This window comes from Equus asinus, chromosome 9 (assembly GCF_041296235.1).
Source record: "Equus asinus isolate D_3611 breed Donkey chromosome 9, EquAss-T2T_v2, whole genome shotgun sequence".
NCBI classification, from domain to species: domain Eukaryota; kingdom Metazoa; phylum Chordata; class Mammalia; order Perissodactyla; family Equidae; genus Equus; species Equus asinus.
This window is the reverse complement of record NC_091798.1, coordinates 27,014,736-27,028,369: the sequence shown is the minus strand read 5'-3', so window position 1 is coordinate 27,028,369 and position 13,634 is coordinate 27,014,736. Positions and strand designations below refer to the sequence as shown.

Genomic DNA, 13,634 nt, shown 5'->3' with positions numbered 1-13,634 from the left:
CTTAACAACTAACACAAGAGGGTGGTCATTACAGAAAGGTGGGGAGAATTTGTACTTCCAAAAATAATACAAGCCAGAAATGTCTGGAAATTATTAGTGCTTAACAACACCTTAGAAATTAGGGGAAAATGAAATAGTCTTGAATCAATTAAGAGCTAACAGAGGGGCCACCTGGTGGTGCAGTGGTTAAGTTCACATGTTCCGCTTCAGTGGCCCAGGGTTTGCTGGTTTGGATCCCAGGTGCGGACATGGCTCTGCTCCTCATGCCATCCTGTGGCAGGTGTCCCACATATAAAGTAGCGGAAGATGGGCACGGATGTTAGCTCACGGCCAGTCTTCCTTAGCAAAAAAGAGGAGGATTGGCAGCAGATGCTAGCTCAGGGCTGATCTTCCCACAAAAAATAATTAATTAATTAATTAATTTAAAAAAAAACTAACAAATAACTGTATCCAAATTGGCAGCTTAAGCCAAAGACACTGGAGGCAAAAAAAGACAAGGTGAAGGAAAAATAACAGATGAGCCATTAAGACCTCTGTCAATCTGTCTTTTTTGTTTACTTAGGGAAATAACACTTGACTCACTCCATTTCTAGCAATCAGTTCAACATTAGTTTTTTGTTCATTTTGGTGTACTATTTTTGAACAGTCTCAAGTCTCCATCTGAAATACATGTCATCTTCCAACTGTACAAAAAGAAACGAAACTACACAGCATTCCTATGCTTGGAGACTATTCCAACCGAAATTTCTGCTTTGGAATTACCTTTATTTCACTTTCTCGGGAAAGCATCTCCAGAGCTTCTAGATGTGAAAGGCCTTGAAATTCATCAAAGAGTAGCCCATAATGAGTTTTCTTGTCCGTTTCCATGGTAACCTCATTGGAGGTCCATAGCTCTTCTTTCTCCTTCGCCTCTCTTAAAACCTGAAATAGAGACGGAGACATTACACTGCAGCAAGTAATGAGAGCACAAGAGTCAGTTTTGAGGTGAGGAAGCAAAGCTGAGAAGGGTAAGAGTAGAGAGCACTGCCCTGTCATTCCTGGCATTGCGATTCAAATCTGATAGGCTCAGAGGCTGCCGGGAGCAGGGTGGGGAGGACAATCACACATAATATGATCCTAGACAGGGTAAACAACACCCAAGGAAGCAAGTCTTTCTCCAAAAGCAGTTTAAACATTACTCTAATAAACAATTCTGGAAGGGCTTGGCATCTTGTACTGCACTGACAAGAGGCTTCTGCAGAAAGGAAAGAGGAGGAAAAAAAGAACTGGGACGTTTTCTAAACTTTAGAGCTCTCACTGCCCACCCTCAAAAAGGCCTTAATAAATAAATTATTGAAAATTCTTCAAAAGGAAATACTAACATAGTCTCAAGTTACCATAGACAAAAGTACAGATCAAAACAGAAACAGGAAGTAAACAGGTAAAAACAAACAGTACCTGAGACAGTGTAGAACTCCGGTTCATCAGACCCTTAGTTCTTTTAAATCCAGGATCCCCTTCTGCTATTACATCCATTGTCTTTTTCCCAATGAATTCTAAGGCATCCAAACCTCCACTGATAACACTCTTTCCCTAAGAAACACATGCAACCTTATTACAGTTATATTGGAAAAAGACACCTACATGTTTTGAATATATAAAGTAGTGGCTAACCATATGAAGCACTGGCAAGAATGTGGAGCAAGGGAAACAATCATACATGGCTCGTGGGAATGTAAACCGGTATAACCACTTTGGAAAACTGTTTGCATCTACTACAGCTGAACATATGAAGACTCTATGACCCAGCAACTCTACACCCAGTCACACACTCAACAGAAATGTGTACAGAGCTTCATCAAAAGACACATACAAGAAGGCTCATAGTAGCACTATTTGTAAAAGCTAAAAACTGGAAATTACCCCAATACTCATCAACTGTGGAGTGAATAAATACGACACAGTCACACAATGGAATACAGTAAAGAAATTGGAATACAGTACGCAAACTACACTGTGGATAAATCATGCAACCATAATGTTGAGTGAAAGAAGCCAGAAACAAAAGAGTACATACAGTATGATTTCATTTACATAAAGTCTAAAAGTAGGCAAAATTAATCTATGATGGTAGAAGTCAAGACTGTGGTTATCTTGGTGGGCAAGAGAGGGAGGCACAGATAACTGGGAGAGGGCACAGGGGAGACATCTGATGTACCATAATCTTGTTTCCTAGTCTGAATGTGTTCACTGTGAAAATTCAAACTGTGAACACTTGCGATTTCACTTTTCTGTATATATGTTATACTTCAGTAACAAGTTAAAAAGTACTAGCTGTCTATCCTCATGTAGGAAAGATATTAAGCTTCCTATATAATCTTTTTAAAAATGTTTCTAATCATCTATAGTTTTACAAGTATCTATCATAAGATCACATTTGCCCTGTGCCTAAAAGATACAATTATGAGAAAAATATTTTTGTAAAGCAGAGAAGTTTTCTAGGGCCACCAAACTAAAACTTCCTAGCCTGTAAAATATTACATACACTGCCTCTCTGTTACTCCTCATTTCCTACTCCCTCCTCTACTTCTTTAAAGTCAAATGGCTCTCCCTCCACCCCAAGATCAAAGTGAGTGATCTTCAGTGATTTGGACTCCCATAAAAGCAATCAGTCCCCATGGCTTTTCAAGGAAAAGAGTGAGAAAGAGACAAAAATCCATTATAATAATGGAAGGGAGCAGGTGACCTTGCACTTTTTACTCACTGTGCTCTGAACAGCAGTAGAGATGGTTGAGAATACACCAAAGGGCCCAGTCATTGGGGAGGAGGTTTCATTCTCTTTGGCATGTGTCTCTCCTACAGGAGGGAGAGTATGTGCAAATATGAAGGGACGGTCCATAAATACTTTTGCTTTATTAGCAGCTATGTGAGTTTCTAAAAATTAGACCCTACTTCCCACACACAAGGCCTTAGCCCTTTTTGTCTTATTTTAAACTATCTGCCTAATTTAAAACGAAAGCTAAGATAGATAGCTTTGTTTCCATTTTCAATTCACTTCAAAAATAAAATCCAGTCTTTTAAACTACTATTATATATAACAACAGATATATACTGTATGATTACATTTATATGATCTTCTAAACAAAGTAGAACTATAGAGTCAGAAAAGAGATCAGTGGTTGCCAAGAGCTGAGAGCAGGTGGTGGGAAGTGACCACAAAAGGGCACAAGGGTACTTTTTTGGGGTAATGAAAATATTCTTATATCTTGATTGTCTACACAGTTAAAGGAAATATACTCCATCTGTTATCATCATAATAGACTGTGATTATAGAGTGTAAAAAGGACTGCATGTTTATCAAAGCAGGTAAAACTGTACCTAAAAAGAGTAAACTTTAGTGTATATAAATAACTCAACAAACCTGACTTTTTAAAATCCAGTCTATTTTAAATTTTTTTTTAAAAGATTTTATTTTTTCCTTTTTCTCCCCAAAGCCCCCGGTACATAGTTGTATATTCTTCGTTGTGGGTCCTTCTAGTTGTGGCATGTGGGACGCTGCCTCAGCGTGGTCTGATGAGCAGTGCCATGTCCGCGCCCAGGATTCGAACCAACGAAACACTGGGCCGCCTGCAGCGGAGCGCGCGAACTTAACCACTCGGCCACGGGGCCAGCCCCCAGTCTATTTTAAATTTTATCCTAGAAAATTATGTTTATTCACAGGAATCAGACATGCATTACAAAGATGGGTAAATTTCATGAAGAAAAAAATCTGTTCCACTTTACTACCTTTGAAATCTCATAGGAGATCAATAATCTAACTATTATAGGGAAGACTTTCACTTCCAGCTATGGTGGATTAACTGGTATCAGACTTGCCTTTTTACCATAGCCCTAGAAAACTGGACAAAATACAAGAAACAATTTTCTTCAGATATTGGACAACAAACAGTACAGGACTATGGTCCAGGATAAAAGAGAAACAAATGAAGGAAACCCTGATTGGTTTGGCTTTCCAGACCACATCACAGAGAGGAGAAACCCAAACAGAACATGGCAGTCTCACTGAGTGGAAGAGACAGAGACTAGAGTCCAGGAAGGTTGAAGGACCTGGAATTTGCAGGTCAAAGTACTGGAGAGGAGGGAACTATGTAGGTAAAGAGTTCCAGGAGTCTACATAGGAAAGCCCTTGAGTCTCTGGCTGAACACAAAGCTGGTCATGCTTCGGGAGAATTCACAATCGAGAGACTTATGGGCAAAGAACTACCATGGAGCGGTAAACTAAATAATGCCAAAGTTCCTGCTAGGCTGAGAGACATTTGACTTCCAACCAATCTAATAGAGAGACCTAGTTAAATACCTGGGAATTAGGCAGAGCTTTCAGAAGAGTCAGAGGTCTAAACTAGCACTTCAGAGTAAAGCCTACTTTAGACTCACCCTAAAAAAGCTTAAAAACAGGCCTTAAAAGGATCAATCTAAGCTACAAATACTATCTTAACTGCCTGCCAAACAAAGCTCATGCCTTTTAAAATAAGACAACAAAATCCACTCAACAACATAAGATTCCTAATGTCCAGCGTCCAATCAAAGAAACGAAAAATGTGATTTACAACCCAGAAAAATTGGTCAATAGAAACAGACTCAAATGACAAGAGATGATAGAACTGACAGACATGGACACTAAAATATTTACATAAAGAGGTGAGAAATGGAAGGTATAAAAAAGAAACAACGGAATTTCTAGAATTAAAAAATTTTGTATCTAAAATTTAAAGTCATTGGATGGACTTAACAGCATTAGGCAAAGCAGAAGAAAAGATAAGTGAATCTGAAGACACAACAATAAAAACTATTCAAATTGAAGCACAGAGAAAAATGGCTTAAAAAAATGAACTAAACCTCAGTGACTGTGGGACAATAACCAACTATCTACGACACATGTAACCAGAATACCAGGAGAAAAAAGCGGAGGGCAGAAAAATTACATGAAGAAAGAATAGCTGAACATTTTCCAAATTTGATTAAATCTCGAATCCACAAAGTCCAATGAATCTCCAGCAGAATAAACACAAAGAAAACTACATCATAACCAAAACTGCTGACGGGCAGCGATAATGAGAAGCTGTAAAAGCAGCCAGGGAAAAAAAACATTATATACAGAGGAAACAATGACAAGAACCTAACTAACTTCCCAAGAGAAAGAATGAAAGCCAAACACAATAGAATGACACTTTTAAAGTGATTAAAAGGAGTAGTAAATTGTCATCCTAGAAATCTATATCAAAGAAAACATCCTCAAAAATGAAAATAAGGGGCTGGCCCCGTGGCCGAGTGGTTAAGTTTGCGCGCTCCGCTGCAGGCGGCCCAGTGTTTCGTTGGTTCGAATCCTGGGCGCGGACATGGCACTGCTCATCAAGCCACGCTGAGACAGCGTCCCACATGCCACAACTAGAAGGACCCACAACGAAGAATATACAACTATGTACCGGGGGGCTTTGGGGAGAAAAAGGAAAAAATAAAATTTTTAAAGAAAAAAAAAATGAAAATAAAAACACTGTCTTTTTTTTTTTTAAAAAAAGATTTTATTTTTCCTTTTTCTCCCCTGGTACATAGTTATATATATTTTAGTTGCAGGTCCTTCTAGTTGTGGCATATGGGACGCCCCCTCAAAGGGGCCTGACGAGTGGTGCCATGTTGGCCCCCAGGATCCGAACCAGCGAAAGTGTGGGCCGCTGCAGCAGAGTGCACGAACTTAACCATTTGGCCACAGGGCTGGGCCCAAAACATTTTCAAACAAACAAACTCTGAGTGAATTCACTGTCAGCAGACCTGCACTAACAAGAAGTATTAAAGAAAATTCTTAAAGCTGAAGGAAAATGTTATCAGCTGAAAACTTGGATCTATACAAAAGAATGGTGAACATCAGAAATGGTAATTACGAGGCCAGCCTTAGTAGCCCAGTGGTTAAGTGTGGTGCCCTCTGCTTCAGCAGCCCAGGTTCAGTTCCTGGGGGCGGATCTACACCACTCGTTTGTGAGTGGCCATACTGTGGTGGCAGCTCACGTACAAAAAGAAGATTGGCAGCAGACGTTAGCTCAGGGTAAATCTTCCCCAGGAAAAAAAAGAAATGTTAATTATGTGGATAAATAGACTCTCACCCCTACTTTTTAACATTCATGGAGTAGAAATGAGAGAAAAGTCTTCCCTTTTCTTGCTTCAAAGAATGCTGTTTACAGCCAGGCCTGATGGCCTACTGGTTAAAGTTTGGTGCTCACTCTTTTGGCAGCCAGGTTCACTTCCTAGCTGTGGAACCACACCACCTGTCTGTCAGCTGCCACGCTGTGGCAGAGGCTCCCATATAAGAACCAGAATGACTTACAACTAAGCTATACAACCATGCACTAGGGCTTAACAGTAATCTGGCAAACTGTATCCAAATTTCATCTGTGAGTACCCTATAACTCAGCAATTACATGTCTAGGGTTTCCTATTAAGAAATACTTGCACAGACACAAGTATAAGAATGTTAAGTGTAGCGTTGCTCATGATGCTTTTTTTTTTTTGGAGGGAGATTAGCCCTGAGCTAACTACTGCCAATCCTCCTCTTTTTACTGAGGAAGACTGGCCCTGAGCCAACATCCATGCCCACCTTCCTCTCTTTTATACGTGGGATGCCTACCACAGCATGGCTTTTGCCAAGCGGTGCCATGTCTGCACCCAGGATCTGAACCAGTGAACCCCAGGCTGCCAAGAAGTGGAACATGCGAACTTAACCGCTGCGCCACTGGGCCGGCCCCAATGATGCTTTTTAAAAAGTGACTAATTCTATATTTAAAATACACCTACATAAATGAAATTCCCTGTAGCCATTAAAAATGATGATGTAGGCATGTTACTGACATAGAATGTGAAACGTTTTAAACAAAGGAAAGTTATAAAAAAATACAAAGTATGATTAGTTTTCTAAATATCTATGTTCATATGCACAAAAACATCTGGAATGATATATGCCAAAATGTTATTTCTGGATGGAATTAGAAGATTTTTCACTTGTTTATAGCTTTCTATTTTTTGACTAGTTTTTCTTATAATTAGCATTATTATTTTCAAAATCAGAAGAAAAGAAAAAGCGATTTTTGCTCTGAAAAACAAAAATTTCTGACATGTAACCCACTTTTCAGGCTTATCTTTCCCTCCACCCCTACACAAATCCTGGGCTTCTCTGTTCCCCAAACACCATCATACCCTTTTGCTGTTTTTTATTCATGCTGTTTTTCTCCCTTAACCTCAAAATCCCTGTGCCAGCTTCTGCATCTGTCAAAACCATATCCATTCTCGAGATCTAACTCAAATATCTTCCTTCATGAAAACATGAATTGCTCAAAGTTCTCACAGCCCTTTGCGTGAAGCTCAACCACACACTTGACTTCACCTGATTTGTGCTCTCGTTAGTTCTTCCAATGATGGGTTCATCCATTAGATCCAAAATAGAGGAAAGGTTCTATGTCTAACCCATTTCCAATTTCTCGCAACATCAAGCACTGGGTTTTGCCCATGACACACACTCTTTCCTCTCACCTTATTTTTCTTCATTTCACTTTATCATTGAGATAGACTTTAGGGGTTTGTTTACAGATCTCTCTCCATCACTTAGAATAGTGCCTGGTATTGAGAAGGCGCTCAATAAATTTTTGTTGAATGAATTAAGCTGTTGGATTGAGTTTAGAAAAATAATCTTACTACAATATCTTTGATATCTGAAGCCACAGACAATGCTTAACTACACGAAAAAGGAAATGAGTATTTGATGCAAACATAAGCATAAAACACGCTGTATTCCTCAATCTACTAATGCATTCATTTGGCATTTCTCCCCAATTTTACAAAGGATAAAGGACCATGGGATTTATAAGCATAAAAGAACAAAAGTACAGCACTTGAAGGGTAAACCTTCAACAAATACTTCTGTGTAGTATCAGTCTGAATCTTAGTCCATTTATTTATTCTTATTCCCTCTATTACCGGTCTTTCCTGTCATTATCAAGCATATTCAAACACAGTCTTTGGATCAAACACTCCACCCCTGCCCCATCCCTAGAAGATAATGGAACAATTTCCATTGGTGGCCTCTGCTGACCCCAAAGTTCTGAAAAGACATATCCAACTATAACATCCTTGGCAGAGGAATTAACTTCCCTCCTTAGGAACTTTAAAAGATGGAAGGAGTTTATTATCATAAGGCTTTCCATTCTAATTTTGGAAAGTTCTCTTTATTAACTCTTATAACCCTTTAAAAACTCTTTATTAAACCAACATCTAAGTCCACACAACTTTCAGAGTGGTACTAGTTCTCTTCTCATGAGCCACAAAGAATAAACCTAAGCCCTGTTCTCCATGGTAGTCTTCAGAGATATGAAAAGAACCAACATACTCTCCCAATCTTCCTTCCCCAGATGTCCAGATTCAAAATTGATGATGCCTTCAACTTTCTCTCATAAGACATTAATTCTAGATATTTCACTATCTAGCTCACTCTTTCCAGGATTCACTCCAGTTTTTCAATGACTTTAAAACATGGCTTGTGTGGTAGATGTCTTTTAGGTCTTGTGGAAGACACTGCTGTTTACCTATCCAAGGCCACTTCTAATCCCCTTTTCCCTGCCTGCTAAGCCCACCTTCTGATACGAAGGTTTATGATAATGCCTAACTCACTCTCCCACTATCTCTTGCTGCCACAGCATTAATATAAGATCTTGTTCTAGCCAATGGAATTTGAGAAATATGTTGGTGCTGTTGGGGAAAATTTCCCTCTCTTTAGAGGGAGAGGGATACATGAGGAGAAATGACACTTCACATCCATTTAATTCCTGACTTTGAGCACAGCAGTATGAGAACACTATATTTGGAGCTGTGGTACTATGTGGCAACCACAAAGAGACAACAAAAAAAACTCGAGAAGCCAAGGCAGCACTCAGATCTCAATGAGCCATTAAACTAACTCTAGAACAGCCTACTTTTGGAGTTCTCGTAAATGAGAAAAATAAACTCACTTTTAATCACATATTCTGTTACTGGCAGCCAAAGTAGTCTGGTGCAGCTATCACTAAGAACAGTGCCCCCAACTCCTACACATATTCCTTTGCAGTCATGTTTGCATAATGTGATGTTGTCTCCTGGCCATAGCTGACCCATTGACATGTGACCCAAGTTTAGGCTGATCCAATTCTCTCTCCTCGCAATTTAGAAGTGGAAATAACTGATGCCAGTTAAGTCTCTGATGGGCTTATAACAGGACTCAATATAAAGCTGGAGCAGGGAATGATACACAGAGAAAGTCAGTGTGCTTCAAGAAAAATGATACAGATGAGCAAAAAGAATAAGAGTAGGAAACAACAAATGCCCTTAGAGATGGAGAAAGCAAACTCAGGCCCAGAAAAGCTTTCTATTTTCTGGTCCCAAGCCCTCTTGATGCCTGGTTATAACTCTGCCCTTTATGACTTTAAGTGATCAGGTGAGCCTCCAGAATTAAACTTCACCTTCATAAAAATCCAAACACAAAAAAATACACCCCCCCAAAACTAACAGATTAAAAATTTTTTCATGCCATGATAGATTCAAATTCAGTTAACTCTCATTGGGTTCTCATTCAATTATGCCAAACACACTGTTACACAATTTTTACATTCTACATTCACGGCCTTATTTATTTAATGCTTATAACAGTCCTTTAGAATATAAAATACCATCCCATTTCACAGATGAGGACAGCGAAGTGAAGAGACATGTGACTGATTAAAGGACACTGACCTCTGTCAAAGATTCCAAATTCCCTTTCTCACAAGTCCCATGATGTCTTGCATATCAGACACTCAATAAATAGCTACTAAAAAAAAGCTCAACTGTTCCATTTCAATCCATAATTCTAGGTTTTAATGTTTAATATACTGACCTGTTGCATATTGGACTTCAGTAGAAATTTCACTGGGACTAGGGATTCCAAGGGAAGTCTCTGCCTTCTCAATGACATTTGAAATACCTTGTCCTAATGAGAAAAATGGTAACATTTTTATATTTGAATATTATTTGCTATTAGTCACCAAAACTGAAGAAACAAACCAAAAATCAAACCCATAGATTTTTAAAATCATTATGACCACAACACATATTATTTTGACCATACACAACTCATCTTTGGGAGTGTATACGTACCAAAAAGAGAAAAAAAATCTTATTATCACCAAAAAATAATTTCATATTAACAATTCCTAGACATCAACCTTCTAATGAGGAACTGCTGCTAACCCCAGTGACAGCACAAATCAGCCCAGCATTGCTAATGCATGCTCAAACTATAAAGTCTTTGAGTAAATATGGAAGAGGAATTATTAATAAAGTCATTTTTAACATAGATCTGTAGCAAAATACACACAAAAATTAATAAAATAACTGATGACCTTACCTACTGTAGCTACTGTAGCTGAGGCTGAGGAGAGTAAGGACTTGCCCCAGCTGCCCCAATAGCCCCATCCGCTCTGGGGTACATCTTTAGAAACTGTCTCCTATTTTTCCCAGTTGGCAGAAAAACAAAAGGCAAAGGAAAATGGAAAAATTAGAGGAAAATAAGTGTATAACAAGGTATCTAATTATTAGCAAAAAGTATAGGTAACAAATACATATTATTTGGCTAAAGAAATGCATTGCTTGACCAACAGATGTAAGTTACCCACATTTAAGCACCACACAGCAAAGGCAACTACTTATAAAGGCATTTATAGAACTAAGAAAAGAAATAGGTACAATCCTAAATTGGTATTGATTCTAAATTCCTTTTAACCCTAACATTTTTTAATCTCAATGTTTCAATAGATACTCTACTTTGCCTGCAGCCTGTGATGCCTGAACAGGGAGAACTTCCGAAGTCTCAAGGTGACTGGAAGGTTTGGACTCTGGTCTTTTCCGAGTGGAAGCTACAGGTTCTGATTTACTCTCTGGTTTGGCACTTTGGTCAACAGACTCAGGATTCTTGGCTGGCTCACAGTTCCCATCTTCAAGGATGGAGGTTGCTTCAGTTAACACTGGAGTCTCAATATCATCTTCATCCGACATGATTAGATCATCACCTGGTAAAATAAAAGCCCAAGAAAAAATTTAATTATATAGGCTTTTTTGGTATAAGTTCTTTGCTTAAACTTTTTATTTTGAGATTATAGATTCACATGCAGGTATAAGAAATAATAGAAAGAGATCCTATATACCCTTCACCCAGCTTCCCCCAGTGGTAACAATTTGTATAACTATAGTTTAATATCACAACTAGGAAACTGTAGGAACAATCCACTGACCTTATTGAGATTTCACCAGTTTTACATGTACTCGTGTGTATTTAGCTCTACGAAACTTTATCACATGTATATATTCATGCGACCATCACCACACACAGGATACAGAACAGTTCAATCACAAGGATCCTTAGTGTTATTCTTTTTTAGCCAAGTCCCACCCTCCTTCCAGCCCACAGCAATCACTGATCTGTTCTCCATCTCTGTAATGTTGTCGTTTCAAGATGTTATATAAACGGAATCATACAGTATGTAACCTTTTGAGATCAACTTTTTTACTCAGCATAAGTCCCACAAGATCCATACAAGTTGTGTACATCAGTAGTTTCTTTCTTTCTATTGCTGAATAGTATTCCTTGGTACAGACATACCTCAGTTTGCTTAACCATTTGGGTGTTGAAGGATATCTGGGCTGTGTCCAGTTTGGAGCTATTATGAATAAAACAGCTATGAACATTCATGTACAGTTTTTGTGGGAACATAAGCTTTCATTCCTCTAGAATAAATGACCAAGACTGCAATCGCTGGGTCATATGTTAAGTACTTGTTTAGTTTTATAGGACTGTCATACCCCTTCCCAGAGTAGCTGTACCACTTTACATTACTACCAGTAACATATGAGTGATCAAGTTTCTCTGCATTCTCTCCATCATTAGGTCGTGTTATTATTTTTTATCTGAGCCATTCTGATAGGTATGTAATGATAATCTCACTGTGGCTTAAAGTTGCACTTCTCTAATGGCTAATGATATAGAACATCTTTTCATGTGCTCATTTGTCATTTGTATATCCTCTTCAGTGAAATATCTATTTATGTCTTTTGCTCACTTTCTAATTGGATTTTTTTTTTACTGTTGAGTTTTGAGAGCTCTTTATGTATTCGAGATTCAAGTCCTTTGTCAGATATGGGGTTTGCAAATGTTTTATCCTAGTCTGCAGCTTATCTTTTCATGCTCTTCATAGGGTCTTTCACAGAGCAAAAGTTTTTAATTTCAATGAAGTCCAATTTATCAATTTTTCCTTTTATTGACTGTTATTAATCATTCCTACCTCAATTTCTCAGGGAGAAGATTATGAAATTTGAGCCATCAGATAGGATTTACATTAGAGCAGCTTTTGAATAGTAACGTGAACCAATTTAATTCCTTCCAGAAGTACAGCTCTCTGGCAATTAAAGCCAAGATACTACTGGTTTTTTTCTTTTTTTACAAAAAGCAGATGCTGGTTTCCAGGCTAATCAAATATTACTAAAGGAAAAATAAACATATCTCACACATACACACATACACACACACCAAGACCTTAGGTATGTCTAACCATATAGACATATTGATAAGTACGAAGTGCAGAATCAGATCCAATCCATGTTATCAAAACATTTCTAATGTACTAGGAAAGACGGACATGTTAACAACTAAGGCAGCTTGGAAGCAGCACTATAATTGAGGTATACACAAAATGCCAAAAGAACAGAGAGGAAGGAGAAATCTGCTAAAATAAGGGAATAAGATTCATGCACAAAGTATCTGAAATAAGCATAGAACAGTGGCCACAAACTGGGAAATTGAGTGCCAAATCTAGCCTACAGATGTTTTTATTTGGCCTGCACAGTGTTTAAACTTTTTTTATATTAATTGCTAACATTTAAAAATCAGACTTCATATACAAATACACTATAGATTTCCAACTTCCCTTGTAAAATTGAAAGATCTGGCAACACTGGGCCCACATTTCACTTGGTAATAACTAGCTTGCACCAAATAGTTGCTGGGCCTTTTTAGGCTGGGTAGTGCTCTCTAATTCCCCACAATTCCACCCAAATCCATTTGACTCATTTATGTTACCTGATTACCACCTGTAGGCATTTATGCTTGCAATACCTGCCTTAAAGGGCACTTAGGATTTTGATAGATGAAGATGCCAATGACAGAATTCAAGGTGTGAAACAACACAGGGGAAAGCTTAAAGGCCTGAAGTTTAACAGCATGGAATATGGACAGATACCAGGAGTAGTTAATATGGCAGGGAGAAGAAGGGAAGGGAGGTATAAAGCTAGAAAGGTAGACTTACACAACAGCACAGAGCCTAGATCATATGGGTATAGGATATACATACATTATATATTCCCAAAACACACAGGAAGAAAACCCCAAATACAACTACCCAAAAACATACAAACCAACTCTGAAATACTCATTTATTCACTTGCAAACATTTTTTGAGTGTCCACTCTGTACCAAGATCTGGAGGCTGAGAATTAATTTAAGAGAATTTCTGTCCCACTTACTCCAAGGTCCTGTGTAACAGAAAAAGACTACA

General features: G+C 38.3%; 1 protein-coding gene across 1 annotated transcript in view; it reads right to left on the bottom strand.

Moving 5' to 3' along the window:
• FAM114A2 (family with sequence similarity 114 member A2) overlaps positions 1–13,634 on the bottom strand; it is a 34,450-nt gene that overhangs the window by 19,452 nt on the left and 1,364 nt on the right. Inside the window, exons 2-7 of the mRNA XM_014846924.3 lie at positions 10,852–11,096; positions 10,436–10,535; positions 9,926–10,018; positions 2,744–2,835; positions 1,438–1,572; positions 763–921 (exon numbers count right to left, since the gene is read on the bottom strand). Coding sequence (XP_014702410.3) covers positions 763–921; positions 1,438–1,572; positions 2,744–2,835; positions 9,926–10,018; positions 10,436–10,535; positions 10,852–11,082 — 810 coding nt within the window. The 5' untranslated portion in view covers positions 11,083–11,096. The remainder of the gene's footprint in view (positions 1–762; positions 922–1,437; positions 1,573–2,743; positions 2,836–9,925; positions 10,019–10,435; positions 10,536–10,851; positions 11,097–13,634) is intronic.